The 13,687-nt window shown below is 39.3% G+C and overlaps 1 protein-coding gene across 9 annotated transcripts in view; it reads right to left on the reverse strand.

The window, feature by feature from the left end:
- MEIS2 (Meis homeobox 2) overlaps window positions 1-13,687 on the reverse strand; it is a 202,517-nt gene that overhangs the window by 3,988 nt on the left and 184,842 nt on the right. For 6 of the 9 annotated variants that reach the window (XM_046654220.1, XM_046654217.1, XM_046654218.1 and 3 more), the window contains 2 exons: window positions 1,600-1,658; window positions 116-226 (listed from right to left, as the gene is read on the reverse strand). In XM_046654220.1, coding sequence (XP_046510176.1) covers window positions 116-226; window positions 1,600-1,658 — 170 coding nt within the window. The remainder of the gene's footprint in view (window positions 1-115; window positions 227-1,599; window positions 1,659-13,687) is intronic. The other 3 variants (XM_046654219.1, XM_046654224.1, XM_046654225.1) reach the window with 1 other exon arrangement.

Here is a 13,687-nt window from a genome sequence, read left to right on the forward strand (position 1 = left end):
GGCAGCAGGCAAATGTGAACCCCACCATGAGAGTGGGAGAGTAGAGGGATGAAGAAGGCTGGTGGAGAAGGTGACACTTTCCAGGGAAGCCCAGAGGAGGGATGAGCAAACCTACCTGCAGGCCGGATCCCCATGTGTTGCTGACCATCCAACACAAAGCTCCCCATGGGCTGACCCTCTGGACTATATGCTGCTCCTTGGCTCACTGAAGGATCAAGAAGAAAACCTGATTGTAGTCATTCGAGGACACAGAGGAGAAAGAAGAAAAGATAGACCACACAATCAGCAATTGTTCCCGCTGCAGCACTGAAACGTTACAGCAACAACGTGGTCGGCGCTTTAACAGGGGGGTGTGGTCTGTACGTGCCTTTCTATTGTGGAGTTAAACTGTGTGAGTAGCTTGACAAAAAGTTCCGGAGGAAAGACTTCACCAGCCAGTTTAACAGGTGGGTCACCCTCTGCAGCCTTAGCTTCTCGAATTATCTCTTGATTACGGGGAAGAAGGCTAGCGAAGATGGGGGTGTCCCGTATATAAATATTGTGACATGCTATTTAGTTAAGGTCTTACGATCCAGCCATCTCTGGTGGCTTAATAAAAAAATTTTATAATATACGCAAACATTTGAAATTTGAGTACAATTTTACAAGGTTATACAGACTCAATCTAACATTTGCCTTGTTACCCATACCAAAGAAAATCTAAACATTTCAATTGTTTTTTATATTCTTCAACAGGCCCCCTGGTCTCCATTAGCAGAATGACATTTCAGCATTACGAGGGAGATTTTGCCAAAGGAAACTAATTTTCTTAAATTCTTTAAACTGAGGTCACATTTTAATCTCCAGCGTTTGACACCCTTGCTAGTGACAACAGTCATCACCACATGGAAAATAGCTTTTTCCTATAGATCTTCTTGCAGGACACCACAATTCCTCAGTAAACTAAGAAAATGGCTATTTTAAAGTAGAATTATTAGGAGTTCACAGGTATGGTTCTGCCAGTACCGTATTATAACTGCTTCAGGGAAACCAAGAGGTATTGTGAGAAAAACCCACATGTATCTTAGTGGGATGGATGTGAAGCATTTTAAACAAAGTTAATAATCTTCTAATATAAAATGATGCTGGCAATGCAGCCCATCAGGCTTTAACAGAATATTATGAATAGTCAAAGCCAATGAATGGATATGGATACAATGAGTTTAACAGGGGATGCTCCAGGAGTGAAAGCAACGCATACACCAAGGAATTGTGGGTAACAAGAAAATGAGAGTGTGCTAATGATCGGATGCAGACAAGCAATGAGTAATTCCAGAGCTCACAGTCAAACAAACTGCTTGTGGCACTAATACTTGTTCCAATTACCAATTCAGAAAGAAAATAAAAAGCAGTTTCAGTAGAGTCAGGGTGGGAAATCTCCAATTAGCACCAATTAGTGAAGTTGCTTCCTAGAATGGAATTCTGGGGACATTAAAAAAAAAATTTCTCCCAGAATGCCTGATGGAAGCATTTATTTACCAGGTGATGAAACTCCTAAAGTATAGCTTGATGAGGCTTTGTGCCTGTGGGGCATGAATACAGACACCAGTTGAAACTTGCCTGCTCGATTTGACTGGTCAATCATGGGCTGTACTATTCTTCTTCGGGCATTAATAAACCTGAAATAGAGCAGAGGAGTCCTGTCATCAAATGCAATTTCTGTGCTCTGTGAACACCTTTGCACGAACGCTGCGGAGAACACAATACAAACATCTACGGAAAAGTATCTTTATAACTCAAAGGCCATTTTTCCTTTCAATGTTCAAAAATAGTAGACTGGATCATCTCCTTCGGTATCTCCTAACCAACTGAAGGCAGACTTGCTAAACAGGCTCAGGGAGGGTAAAAACTTTTTCCCTGCGAAAATGTCTATTAATTTGCAATTGTGCTTCTGCTTCTTGAACAAGTTGGAATCTGGTTAAAGTTCACAGACTGGAAGATTTTTCCTTTTTCCTCAAACTCCCCATCGTAGGGTGACCCAGCTTCCCCTTGCAGCTGGTCATAAATGGAGACCAGGCTCTGGCACTCTGCTTTCACAAGGTATTGTTAGGTCAGCAAAGCCATCAATTAGGCTGTCTGAAGTTTTATCACCAACACAGCAGTAATAAGTGCTGGCCAGAAAGACTTCTGCTCTTCGGCAACTCCTGCAGTTTAAGCCTGTAAAGTTAGGGGTCATTTAGAGGTCAGTGCCAGCTGGGGGCGGCCTCTCCAGTCGAAGCTGGGACACCCAAGGCAGGGATAAGGTAACTGCCAACCATAAACCCAGCCACCTTTCAACCCAGTAGAAAGACAGCGCCTCAGGTACACATGGTTGATATTAGAGCCCAAGCAACGTTTTCGAATCAGGTGGTGGCTGAATCACAGGAATGTAGAGGAGAGGCAGTTATTTCGTGGAGAAGCCTGGATCTAATTTTGTTGGAAATCCAAAAATAAGTGCCTACTTCATGTTACTTTAATGTTTAATAATGCCCATCAAATATTCATGTACAAACAGAGTAAGATGATAAGAAATCTCTTTTATTTCTCCAAATTTAATAAAAACAAAACAATTTTCTACCATTTGCGAGTTACCCTTGTCCCTGTGCATTTAATGACGTGCCTTCCCCACGCATTTGAGCTGATGCGCAGGATTCACTGGCTGTGCATTCGGGGGGTGGGGCACACAGGGAGGGGGATGCCTAGCATATAGCTAACTGCTGTTTAAAAATATACCCATTTATGACATTTCCCAATATTTCCAGTTTCCAATCTTAAGTGCAGGGGGACGTAATGACTAATGAGTCCACATGGGGCTGCCGGCAGGAACTGAAAACTCGTTCTTTGAAATTAGCCAGCAAACTCGGGTGTGTGTTGGCAGCGCTGCATTCCTAGGGAGTTGAAGTCCCCAGATGAAGATCCTTCCAAGGAGGACAGCAGCCCACCCTCATTCAGGCCTCCTGTGAGCACTCTAGTGGGAATACAATTAGGCTGGAGAATAATAGCTGCAAGAAAACCAAAGGAGTCTTTTGCATATGGTGTTTGTTTGCAAAACAACGAACTTCTTTCGTACTCAAGAAAGTATAGCTCAGTTGTCAAACATGTTACACTCCCTTAGGTTTGGGGAAGAAAGTGACGGGTTACAGAGGTAAAAATGAAAGGAGGGTTGAAACTGAAACTGTCTATTTCTTCCCACCTGGCGCCTTCCGTGTTGCTGAGGCGAATCTGACCTGATAGATCGCAAGGCTTTCCAGGAGCATCTTTCAAATCAGAAAAGGGACTTAACTATCTGGTCTTTCTCCACTGTTTTTACTGGGACCAGGGAGCACCGACCCGAGATTTCTACTCCCAGGAATGCTTTTTATCAGCTCAGGTTAAGACCCATCAAGATGCTCAGGAGAGCCAGAGAAACCTTTTCTCTCCTTGAAGTTTCTAATGGAGGACACACATGGCAGGGGTTTCACCTCTTTTTATGTGCTACTAATCCCAGTTTTGTTTTTTCCTATAGGCCAACTCTTTAGGTAAAACGAATTGCTATTTTTTCCCTTTTTAATTTCACCCTTTTACTCTTTTATTATTTACATCTGGAGGTTGTTCCCTTATTTATGTCTTTCTCTCCAGTTCGCCCAAACACTCCCTTACTCACAGAGCTGCAAGGCCTCATGGTTCTTAGTTCTCAGCAGGAGAACTCCACACTGTCTTCAAACAAATAATTACGGGGAAGGTTAGAGGTTCACTCAAAGGTCATTTCTTTGGATACTCGTCAGAATGTTTACATTAGTAAAAACGGGGTCCGCTCAAAAGGTTGTTCAATGGGGGATACACAACAATGCAGAACATTAAAAAATCATTCTGTATGCTAGCAGGTCTTTATAGAAGCGCTGAACATGGAAATGCCACTCCAGTATTACATTTTCAACTAGTTACCATGGCATGGACTGGATGTTCACTAGCAGTTACGGCGATGGCCTTTCTTTGCCCACTTCTGCTAAACAAATACGCACAGAAGCCTCTGAAGGTTTTCACTGGATCCTTTGAGAAAGGGTCATAGAGATTTTTGCTTTTTCCATTTGGGTTCCATTCAGCCTCTCTGAATTTTTGTTCTCAAACAATGTTTTTGATCCATAGTGCTATATCTTGCCAGATTCATAATTCTACCACATTCTTTCAAGTCACACAGAATTTTAAAAACATATGGGCCCCAATTTTTCAGAAATCTCTTAACATACAACTCCTGCCAATTGTCAACTCCCTGATCATGGGATATCTTATAAACACCGTGGATGTTATTATTAAAATTAACAATTAATGAGTTGACTGTAAGAACACATTAAACACTAAAAAAGGGAATTACCTCCCTTACTAATGATCCACAGGTCACTCTTAGAAAACACACTAATGTACATAAAGTGGAGCCATTTAATTATAGACTAAAAAAATCAAACCAGGAATAATTTTTATTTCTTTAATATTACTAGGACAAAATTTCCAAATACAGTCTTTTCCCAAAATTACATGACATGAAATTTTCTTTTTCCACTTCATCTGATCTATATTTTAAAATGACCTTATTCAGTGCTTCAGCAGTAAACAGAATATCAAGTTTTGGTTCTACTTAAAATTTGAAGAGTCTAAGTTGAAAATCAACTGATCTTCAATCTTTCAAGGTCTAAGCTCCATTCATATGGAAAAATGCAACTCACTGGTTCAAAGACAAAAGACTTGTCTTAAAAAGGCTCAAAAGGTTTCTTGGATATTAAATGGGTCTTACAAAATAACATTTTGATGAGTTAAGTGTAAATGAATCAGACACATATGGATTAAGTTATCCTTGAATTTCACACGGGTTTAAAAAATAAGGGGAAAAGAGGGTCTTGGCAAAAACATTTTGGACTTTGCCAAACCCAAAACATTTGAAAAATTGCTGAAGACATCCAACTAACCAAAATGCAGCAAGCTGCACCCAACTTTAATGAAAACCCCCACAAGTTATTTCCAATCCAAAGACTGTTAGGTTTTTCATCTGTATCTGATATTAAAAAGTTCTCTAAGTTTTAATGTCATCCCAGAATGATTTTGAAGTTGAGGACACATAATATACTTCTTTATTGGTACAAACAATTTAACCTGAAATTACAAAGTCATCTTAGATACTAAATAGCTCTTAAAAACATTCTGAGGTTTGTACAACTTGTGTGTAAAACGTGCCATCCATGATAAATGCCATAAATAAAATGTGCCAGTAAGCCTAGTGCCATATTCAGGTTTCACTTAGAAAAAAAAATTTCATTCGCCTCACTGTGACTTTTTTTTAAGGGCTACAGATAATTCCATTAGTGACTCCTTAGGGAATGAGAACCCTAAAGTACACTACTTCCATTGATTTGTATTGAACACAAAGTTAGATCCAGGCTCACACAAAGGCTCTGGAGAGCATCTACTAAGACTATCTACTTTCTCACTAAATTCTACTAAAATAGAAAATGCATTAGTATGTGTGATTCTTAAAAATTATATACTAAGACTGTTAGCTTAAAAATAACTTAATTATAGAAATAAATTCAATGACTTTCCAAGAATCATGAGGCCTTTCTGAGTCAACTTAGAGATGAGAAAATATATTAGAAAGAATAAACCCAAGATGGCAAAATATCATTGAAATCTCATCTTGCTGTCTTGCTGGAGAGATGTCTCCTGGAGATCTCCCTCTACCCCCAGCCCCACCTCGACCCCCTATGGAAAAGCCAAACTTTTCAGCTTTGCATACTCTGCTGCAACTGAAATCTGACCATTGGGATTTTTCTTTTCACCCCAAAGCATATTTCAGATTGATAGAAGTAGGCTTAGGTGTCATTCCTGATTGTTGGGACATTTCTTTTCCTTTCTTTCTTTCTTTCCTCCCTACTTCTTTTTAAATGGCTGATAAATCCCTTCTTTCTGGTTCACTAACTTCATGCCACACCTGGTAACCAACTCCTTTCGGCAGCATTCCTTTTGTTAGAAAGTGCAGGCTTCCGTGGAGTCACCTGGAAAGCTGCCAGCCCTGAACACTGAGGAGGAATCAGCAATTCCCGAAGTGAAGCTTTTGCATGGATTGGTCTGGTCAAGAAAACGGGCTGAACTGTTGAAGAGGGATCAGATCAATTTGGAAGAGGTGTTGTAGGCAGCTTGGTGACTGGGGACCTGTTAAAAAATGAAAAACCTCGGCTTCTCTACTCTCCCCAGCCCCGGGACTCAACAGTGAGGGGGTTTATTCACAGAGCTTGCTATTCCTTGGTACTTGAAACAATGAAGCCTCAACCTTCGCAAGTCAGTTATCAAGTTTCTTCATTTTTTCTTAGTTCACAAAAAAAGCGAGTCTTTTTCTGTGTCGTGGTTATGGCTATGAGTGGAGTTTTCTCAGTAAGATACGTTAAAATGGTTAAATCTGTAAATTAAGCAGGTTTAATGCCTTCGAACATGTACTTGGGCACATGAATGATTGAGTCATGTCAAAAACATGTATTTCACTGGTAGCCAGACAATGGGTCTTTTCTCACAGACAACCGTGAGCAAAAGAAGGTAAATGAAGGTGATTCATGGGTACTTAGGGCTACATTCACAGCTCATAATTAATTTCCCTGAACTACAGCTTAATTTATAATTTGATAGATACTAGATTTGTCTCCAACTCTAAAAACACATGAACTAATACTCACAAATTTACAATATGAAAACATGATATTAATCTGGAATCACGAACATTTCATAGCTTTATGAAGACACCTGGAGTAGTGTAGTCTTCATGCTGACATGAAAGGCCCCAGGTGAAATTACCAAGGAGGTGATGCTTATCTTTGATGACCTTCTACTGTGTTCTTTCAAAATTCCACCTTTTATCTAATTCTTCCCTAAAGTTATGAGGGCTCACATAGGTTCTTTACTAAAACACCCTCTTTTGGGCAAACCTCTCTCAATTATTGTTCCGTATTCCAGAATTCTTCATAGAGCAAAATGACGAAGAGCATGGGCGATATTCTCTACCCTTTACTTGCTGTGTGACCTTGGGCAAGTCTAGGTAATCTTCCAAGCCTCAGTGTGCTTCCTATTTATAAACTGGGGCAATAGTTGGGCCCAGATTGTTTTGAGGATCAAGGGTGGTATTGTATGTAAAACCCTTGGCATGGTGCCTGGCATAGTAAGGGCTCATTAAATGTTAGTTTACACTCACATTGGGCCTATCCAATGTCCCCTCCTAAAGAGCTCTGTTCTCTCATAGGTAATAATTAAGACTAGGTGGATGACTATTAAGCAAATCCATGCTGAGTTGATAAGCGAGTAATAATGTGTTGTACCTCTACAAGTAGCATGGTCCATGTAGTAGGGTCTTTCCAGAGATCACAGCTAATCCAAATGTATAATGCCATGGTGGAGATTTTAGACCCTGCAGCAGGCATCTGCTGGGGGGCTGGGTAGCGGGGCGAGCTATTTTTGACTCACACTCTCTAAATGATTCTCTCGATCCTTGCAACTCTATGTTCCATGGACCTGGCATACCAACATCATTTCGAGCTTGTTAGAACTGCAGAAATACAGTTGCCCACACCCCGGCACTACCGAATCTGAATCAGTATTTTAAAAGATCTCCAGGTGATCCATGCACATTTAAGTTTGAGAGGTCCTGCTCTTGATCACATCTCAAATAGATGATCTAATACTCTGCCTAAGAGTAGAAACTTGCAAAGATCAAGTTTTAACTGTGAACCTTAGCTGTGAAAATGGATGTACTATTCTCTTTAGTGATCTCGGATGTAAACAGTCTTTTAGTCACTTGCCTTCGGCAACAAACAGTTTATAATAATTTAATTCATTTTACTCCATCTGTACCTCCTAAAGGAAAAGTTGGGCCAATAAAATGTTTTTGTGCAAACTGTTATTTCATAGGAATAGATAGGAAGAAGATGGTAGATTTCCCCCCTTTTTTCATGTAATTCTGTACTGTTTGAGTTTTTAATAATAAGTATGATCATTTTTATAATTAAAAAAAATTTTAAAGGTGACCTGGAGAATTTGGCATCTTATTTGACTAAGGCTCATATGGCCAATAGTAGAGATTTTTAATAAAAGTATCTGAGAATTTTCTCTAAAATAGGGAATTATCTTTTATTTCCTTTATAATACTGAGCAACAATAAACACTATTTTGTAAGTATAATCACACTCGATGGCTTGTAACAAAACATCCCAGCAGGTTATGATTTTAAAGCACTGTTACTCTTAGAAAATGCCATCAGATTATTCATACGTGGCTATTTATCACACACTATAAAAGTGATCTTTCAAAGCTACTTGAAAGCAAGGGAGGAGAAAATACACAAAATTCCTCAGCTATTCATACCTAGGATCTAGCCTCTTAAAGATAAAATACTAAGTCAATAGACATAAGTTGTAGTATATTACCTCATCCTGTACATGATTTATTGCAGATGGAAATCAACTAGAAACTGAATTACTTTGAAAGTTTTACTACTTACGTTAAAATTCCAGATCTGTATACCTACACACCTTATAGTGCTTCTGCAAACAACTGTTTGCAGACATGGAAGATATATCCACAACTTTATTCGATTCTATGAGCATAAAAAGCAGGAGTAATCATTTTCAATTTACCAATTACCAATTACCTATTCATCTAACTGAACACTCTAGCCTGACGGAGCTTTGAAAAATCAACCAGTCACTTGGTGATCAGTTACATACATTTTAGCTAGTTCTCATTATCTTCTTAGCCATTTGCTAATTCACTCTAAGAGGAAAAGATCCCGACAAATCTAGTTTCTTTTTAGCTTTCATGATCACCTTTGATTGAAGTATTACTTCTCTATCCTACTTCTCAGAGGAAACCACCTAAGCATTAACTTGCCAAAAATGCACCAAGCTGTTTAGCAATTATGTCTCAGATATGTTCGAGGAGATCAAGGTGCACTCACACGCCCTGTACTCTGGCTATCTCTCTGATTAGCTCGTCATCTGCTCGGAAGAAGATGTGGGTTGACTCTCCCATACAGTCTAGCAGGCCAGCTGTTAGCTGCCTGTCAAGCCCTCAAGTGGACAAGTAGTCCAGGAGCAAAAATGTCACTCCTTTGATCTGGCAAGGAGCAGCTGCTGATTTATAGAGTAGGACTTTGTTCTTCCGTTCTATTTTACTTTCTTTCCTAAGGCAGAACCACAAAATCCAGGAGAAAAAAAGTGCCGTTCCCAGCAACATCAACAAGCTCTGACAACTGCAACAGGGTTTTTCTTGGCCCTAACAAAGCTCTCAGGCATCTCCTTTGACGCTCACCTTTCCCTCCCAGCCCCCCCCCCCCCACCACCATTTTTTGCAATGCGGTAGTTATTGTTTAATTCAGCTTCTGTAAATGGAATGGACTGTGGCCAGCAAGCCTGGGGCATAAACACACCTGTATGAAAGAAGCCTTATTGTAGCAACCATCCACAAGTAAGCTCGCATGAACCACGCGTTCCTGAGTTCAGAAAGAACGCTCCATTTCTCCTGACAGCAAATTTTACCCTAAGTGAGTTTCTATTTTTGGTGCCACCAACCTATGATGACCACATTTGAACTCTTTCCTCTCCAATGGCGTTACACTCTTTAAATCAAAGAGAAAAAAGGATGAGATTTTTAAAAATCTGTGAGCAAACAGATCCATCAAAAGTGTATATGCACTATCTATAATATCAATCATTAAAAGCTGAATTAAACAGCCAGCAAGGCTTTAGCAAATGCAATATCAAAGATGCCATAATGTTGATTTCATTATCACTAATGTATACTGACATAGGCTTCCCTGAGTAACATACAGGGAAAAAAATCGGCAATAAAATCTACATAAGACATATGCATTGTCTTGCTAAGAATTAAACTGATTTCATATGCATGATCCTGTTCTCAATGGATAAATCTGTCAGGTCAGAGATGCCCCGTCAACCAAGTGGAACACAAAGCAATGTGGCCCTGAGATAAACTGAGGAGTCATCCGACATATGTATGTGTGTATATGTATGTGTGGGTATATACACACTTACACGTACATACATATACATGCATATGTGTGTATATACACACACACACCAGGCAATAAACTTTGCCACAGATTAACACCTAGCTAGGTTTTCTGTGCTGCTGCTGGAGGAATGGTGATAAGGGTATATATATATGTGTATATATACAATATATATGTGTAGGTATGTGTATATACTATGTACACACACACACACACACACACATATATATTTTGGAGAAAGAGAAATCAATTCTAAAATACTTAGCTACATAGGCCACATAGGTCAAAGACAGGAATTTTGTGGGTGGTATGAATGCTGAAAACAAAGGAAAAAAGCACAGTTACGAAAAATCCTTACTTCTACTCCGTCATGCCACCTTCTAGTGTTTCCTCTCTTCTCCCTTTTCTCACTTTCTAGGGGCCATAGAGATTTTTCACCAGTCTCATTTCTTGCTTTATCTTATGTCACCCCTTGGTCAGTCAAAAGTTACTAGCGCCCACCTCCTCAATGTTGAGAGAACTGCACCAGTAGATGTTTTCTCTGGAAGAGTGTGTGTATCCCAGAGAGAGACAAGGTTCCAGAGTGGGGAGAACAGGGGTCAGGAAAGCAAAGCAAGGTATAGAGGAGAGGAGCAGGGATGAGGTGAGACTTATGTTCATCCTTGTTTTTTTTGGTGAGGAAGATTGGCCCTGAGCTAACATCTGTTGCCAATCATCCTCTTTTTGCTTGAGGAAGATTGTTGCTGAGCTAACATCTGTGCCAATCTTCCTCCATTTTGTATGTGGGATGCTGCCATAGCATGGCTTGAGGAGTGGTGTGTACGTTCGCACCTGGGATCTGAACCTGCGAACCCCAGGTGACCAAAGCAGAGCACACGAACTTAACCACTATGCCATCAGGCTGGCACCTGTTCATCCTTTTTCTGTCTTAAACAAATTAGAATAAATAGTTTTTAAGGTCCATAGTAATCTGTACATGTGTCACACGTTGATAAATTTCACACATTCAATACTTAACAAAAGACAAATTTAGTGACAACATATGACATGGTCGTATATAATAAAAAATTATATATAATACATAAATATATAATTATATGACTCTCTCCATATAGATATTTAAAATTTTGAAAATGGAGTTTATGTAAAATCTTTCCTCTTCACACCCATAGAAACAAACGGAAAATCACAATTTGATAATACATAATAACTGGAAATAACACAGTCCACACTCAGTAAATAAGTGTGATGTGGTCAATTAAAAAAGTCAGATGGAGGTAAATCACTGAATTCTTGGAGGAAGAAAGTTGAACCCGATGAAAAAAGCATAGAATACTGGAAAGGAAGGCATTAAGGAAATGGCGTGCACGGAGACACCAAGGCAGACCATGGCCCCTCTTGTGCACAGGTGAGTGAAAGAAGTGAATTTAGACTGGCTTTTGGTTTTGGTCTGGAAAGGTGGCTATGGTTAACAGACAAGCTGGTGGAAGTTCTTCTCCACCCCCCCCCCACAGCTGCATTGAGATATAATTAACATAGAACATTGTGTAAGTTTAAGGTATACAATGTGTTGATTTGATAGATTTATATTTTGCAAAATGATTACCACCATAGTATTAGCTAACACCTCCATCATGTCACGTAATTACCATTCCCTTTTTGTGGTGAGAACATTGAAGATCGACTCTCAGTAACTTTTAAGTACATAGTACAGTACTGTTAACTATAATCACCATGCTGTGCATTTGATGCCCCAGAACTTATTCATCTCTTAACTAGAAGTTTGTACCCTTTGACCAACATCACCTCGTTTCTCCTACTCTGCTGGAGACTCTTGAGTGACAAACTGAATTCCTGAATATTGGAATGATAAAATATGGTGCTTGAGGAAGATCTGTTCCAAGAGCCATGTATAGGATGCACTGATGAGAAGGCAGAAGCTGAGAAGGTCTAAAGCTATTGTCTAATCCAAGGAGAAGAGAGAAATAAAGCGAACCCAGATTAAGGTGGTAGAAACGAAGAAGAAGTGGGACATTCGGCTTGGGAGAACTGCTGATGAATTGTGCTAGATAGCAAAGAAGGGAGAGAAATATCAAATATACTAACAGGAAAACCCCGAGAATCTATGTTTGGTGTGTTATGGTAGACAGTTGATGAGAACTGGAAATTGAAAAGGAATTCCTATTTATTGTGGTGGAGAGGCAAACTCAGTTTTCCGAATGTTACCATTGAGTTGATGCGGGACTTTCGGGCTGAGAAGCTATGCAGCCCACTCCAGATAAAGGACAAAAAAAGAGCGAAAGGTTAGCAAAAGTGACTTTAACTTCAAAACCCTCTAATCTCTTCAAAACTCCAAAACTATATGAACATTCCAGAGCCGTGACAACAAGGATAATAAACCGCCTGGTTACTTCCAAAAAAATTGTTTCCTTTTTATATATCCTCCATATTTACAAAGTCTTCTATCTAATAATGGCTGGCCAAGTCAGTCGTCAGTAAACACCTCTGTGGTTATGGCTTTATTTCTGTTAGGCCTAGTTTACTTTTTCTTCTAATTCTGAGATAACTGGTGTGACTAGGTTTAGAGGCTGATGGTAATAACACATCCGTCACACTGTGTCTTACTACACAAGTTGTGTTCCACTCCATACTTAATAATGGAATTTACTAGAGAGTTTTAAAAATTAGATATAGGAAACTATATAAAAGAGACTGTATATTTTTAAGCAATAGCATAAGACAATCTAGGGTGGGTCTTCTCTAGGTAGTGACAACTAATTTAGAAGAGAATTGATAGGACAAAGTGTTACATTTAAAAGGGACTCCATTAAGTGTGATGGCTTCCAAATTGTGTCCTCCTTTCAAAACATATTTTCCTTTTTAAATGGGCTTTTCAGGTGAAAAATATAGCACATCACCCAAAATGGTGTGGAAACAAATGGTTCTCAAGTCTCTATTCTTCAACTCAGTCCAAACTACCCCAGCACCAGCCATCTAAAGCCACTTGGTGTTTGGAGGGAAAGTGCTATGCATGCGAATGTCCCCGGGGCCCTTTCATTTGTCTGCGGGAATCCTTGTCCTAAAGCAGCAGGGAAACTTCGGAAGACCAGCTTGGCAAGCCAGAAGTGTTTGGACGGACCAGCGTCTTATCCTTCTTTCAATTCTCCTGCTGGTTTAAAAGAAAAGATGTGGCAGAAGATACCAGCAGAAGGTGGCCACATTCTTAGGGCCCTTTATCAATACCACTGCTTGCTTTAAATTGTAGCTTGGTCTCTTGTTGGAGAGGCTGAGATTTTAGCACTTTTAAAGGGAACCATAAGTGAGAAATCTCCTAGGTGTTAAGCTTTAGAGTGGCTTCAACCCAAAATATGAAAAAATGAGATTAAAACACAGAAAGTCAAGTAATATTAAGAAAAAGATCCAACAAACAAAATATCATAAATATGCATATATCTTACAGTCTTTCTGTTTAAACCAAATGCTATTTAATCAGTTTATATTGGCAACTAGTTCAGGTGCCAAAGAAAAAAACTTGAAGATCTAAAAATTTTAAAGTCACTTTAAATAAACTATAGTTCTAACAGCTATACATCTAACAATAATCTTTAAAAATTATTAAAACATATCCCA

The sequence above is a fragment of the Equus quagga genome, chromosome 2 (genome assembly GCF_021613505.1).
Source record: "Equus quagga isolate Etosha38 chromosome 2, UCLA_HA_Equagga_1.0, whole genome shotgun sequence".
NCBI classification, from domain to species: domain Eukaryota; kingdom Metazoa; phylum Chordata; class Mammalia; order Perissodactyla; family Equidae; genus Equus; species Equus quagga.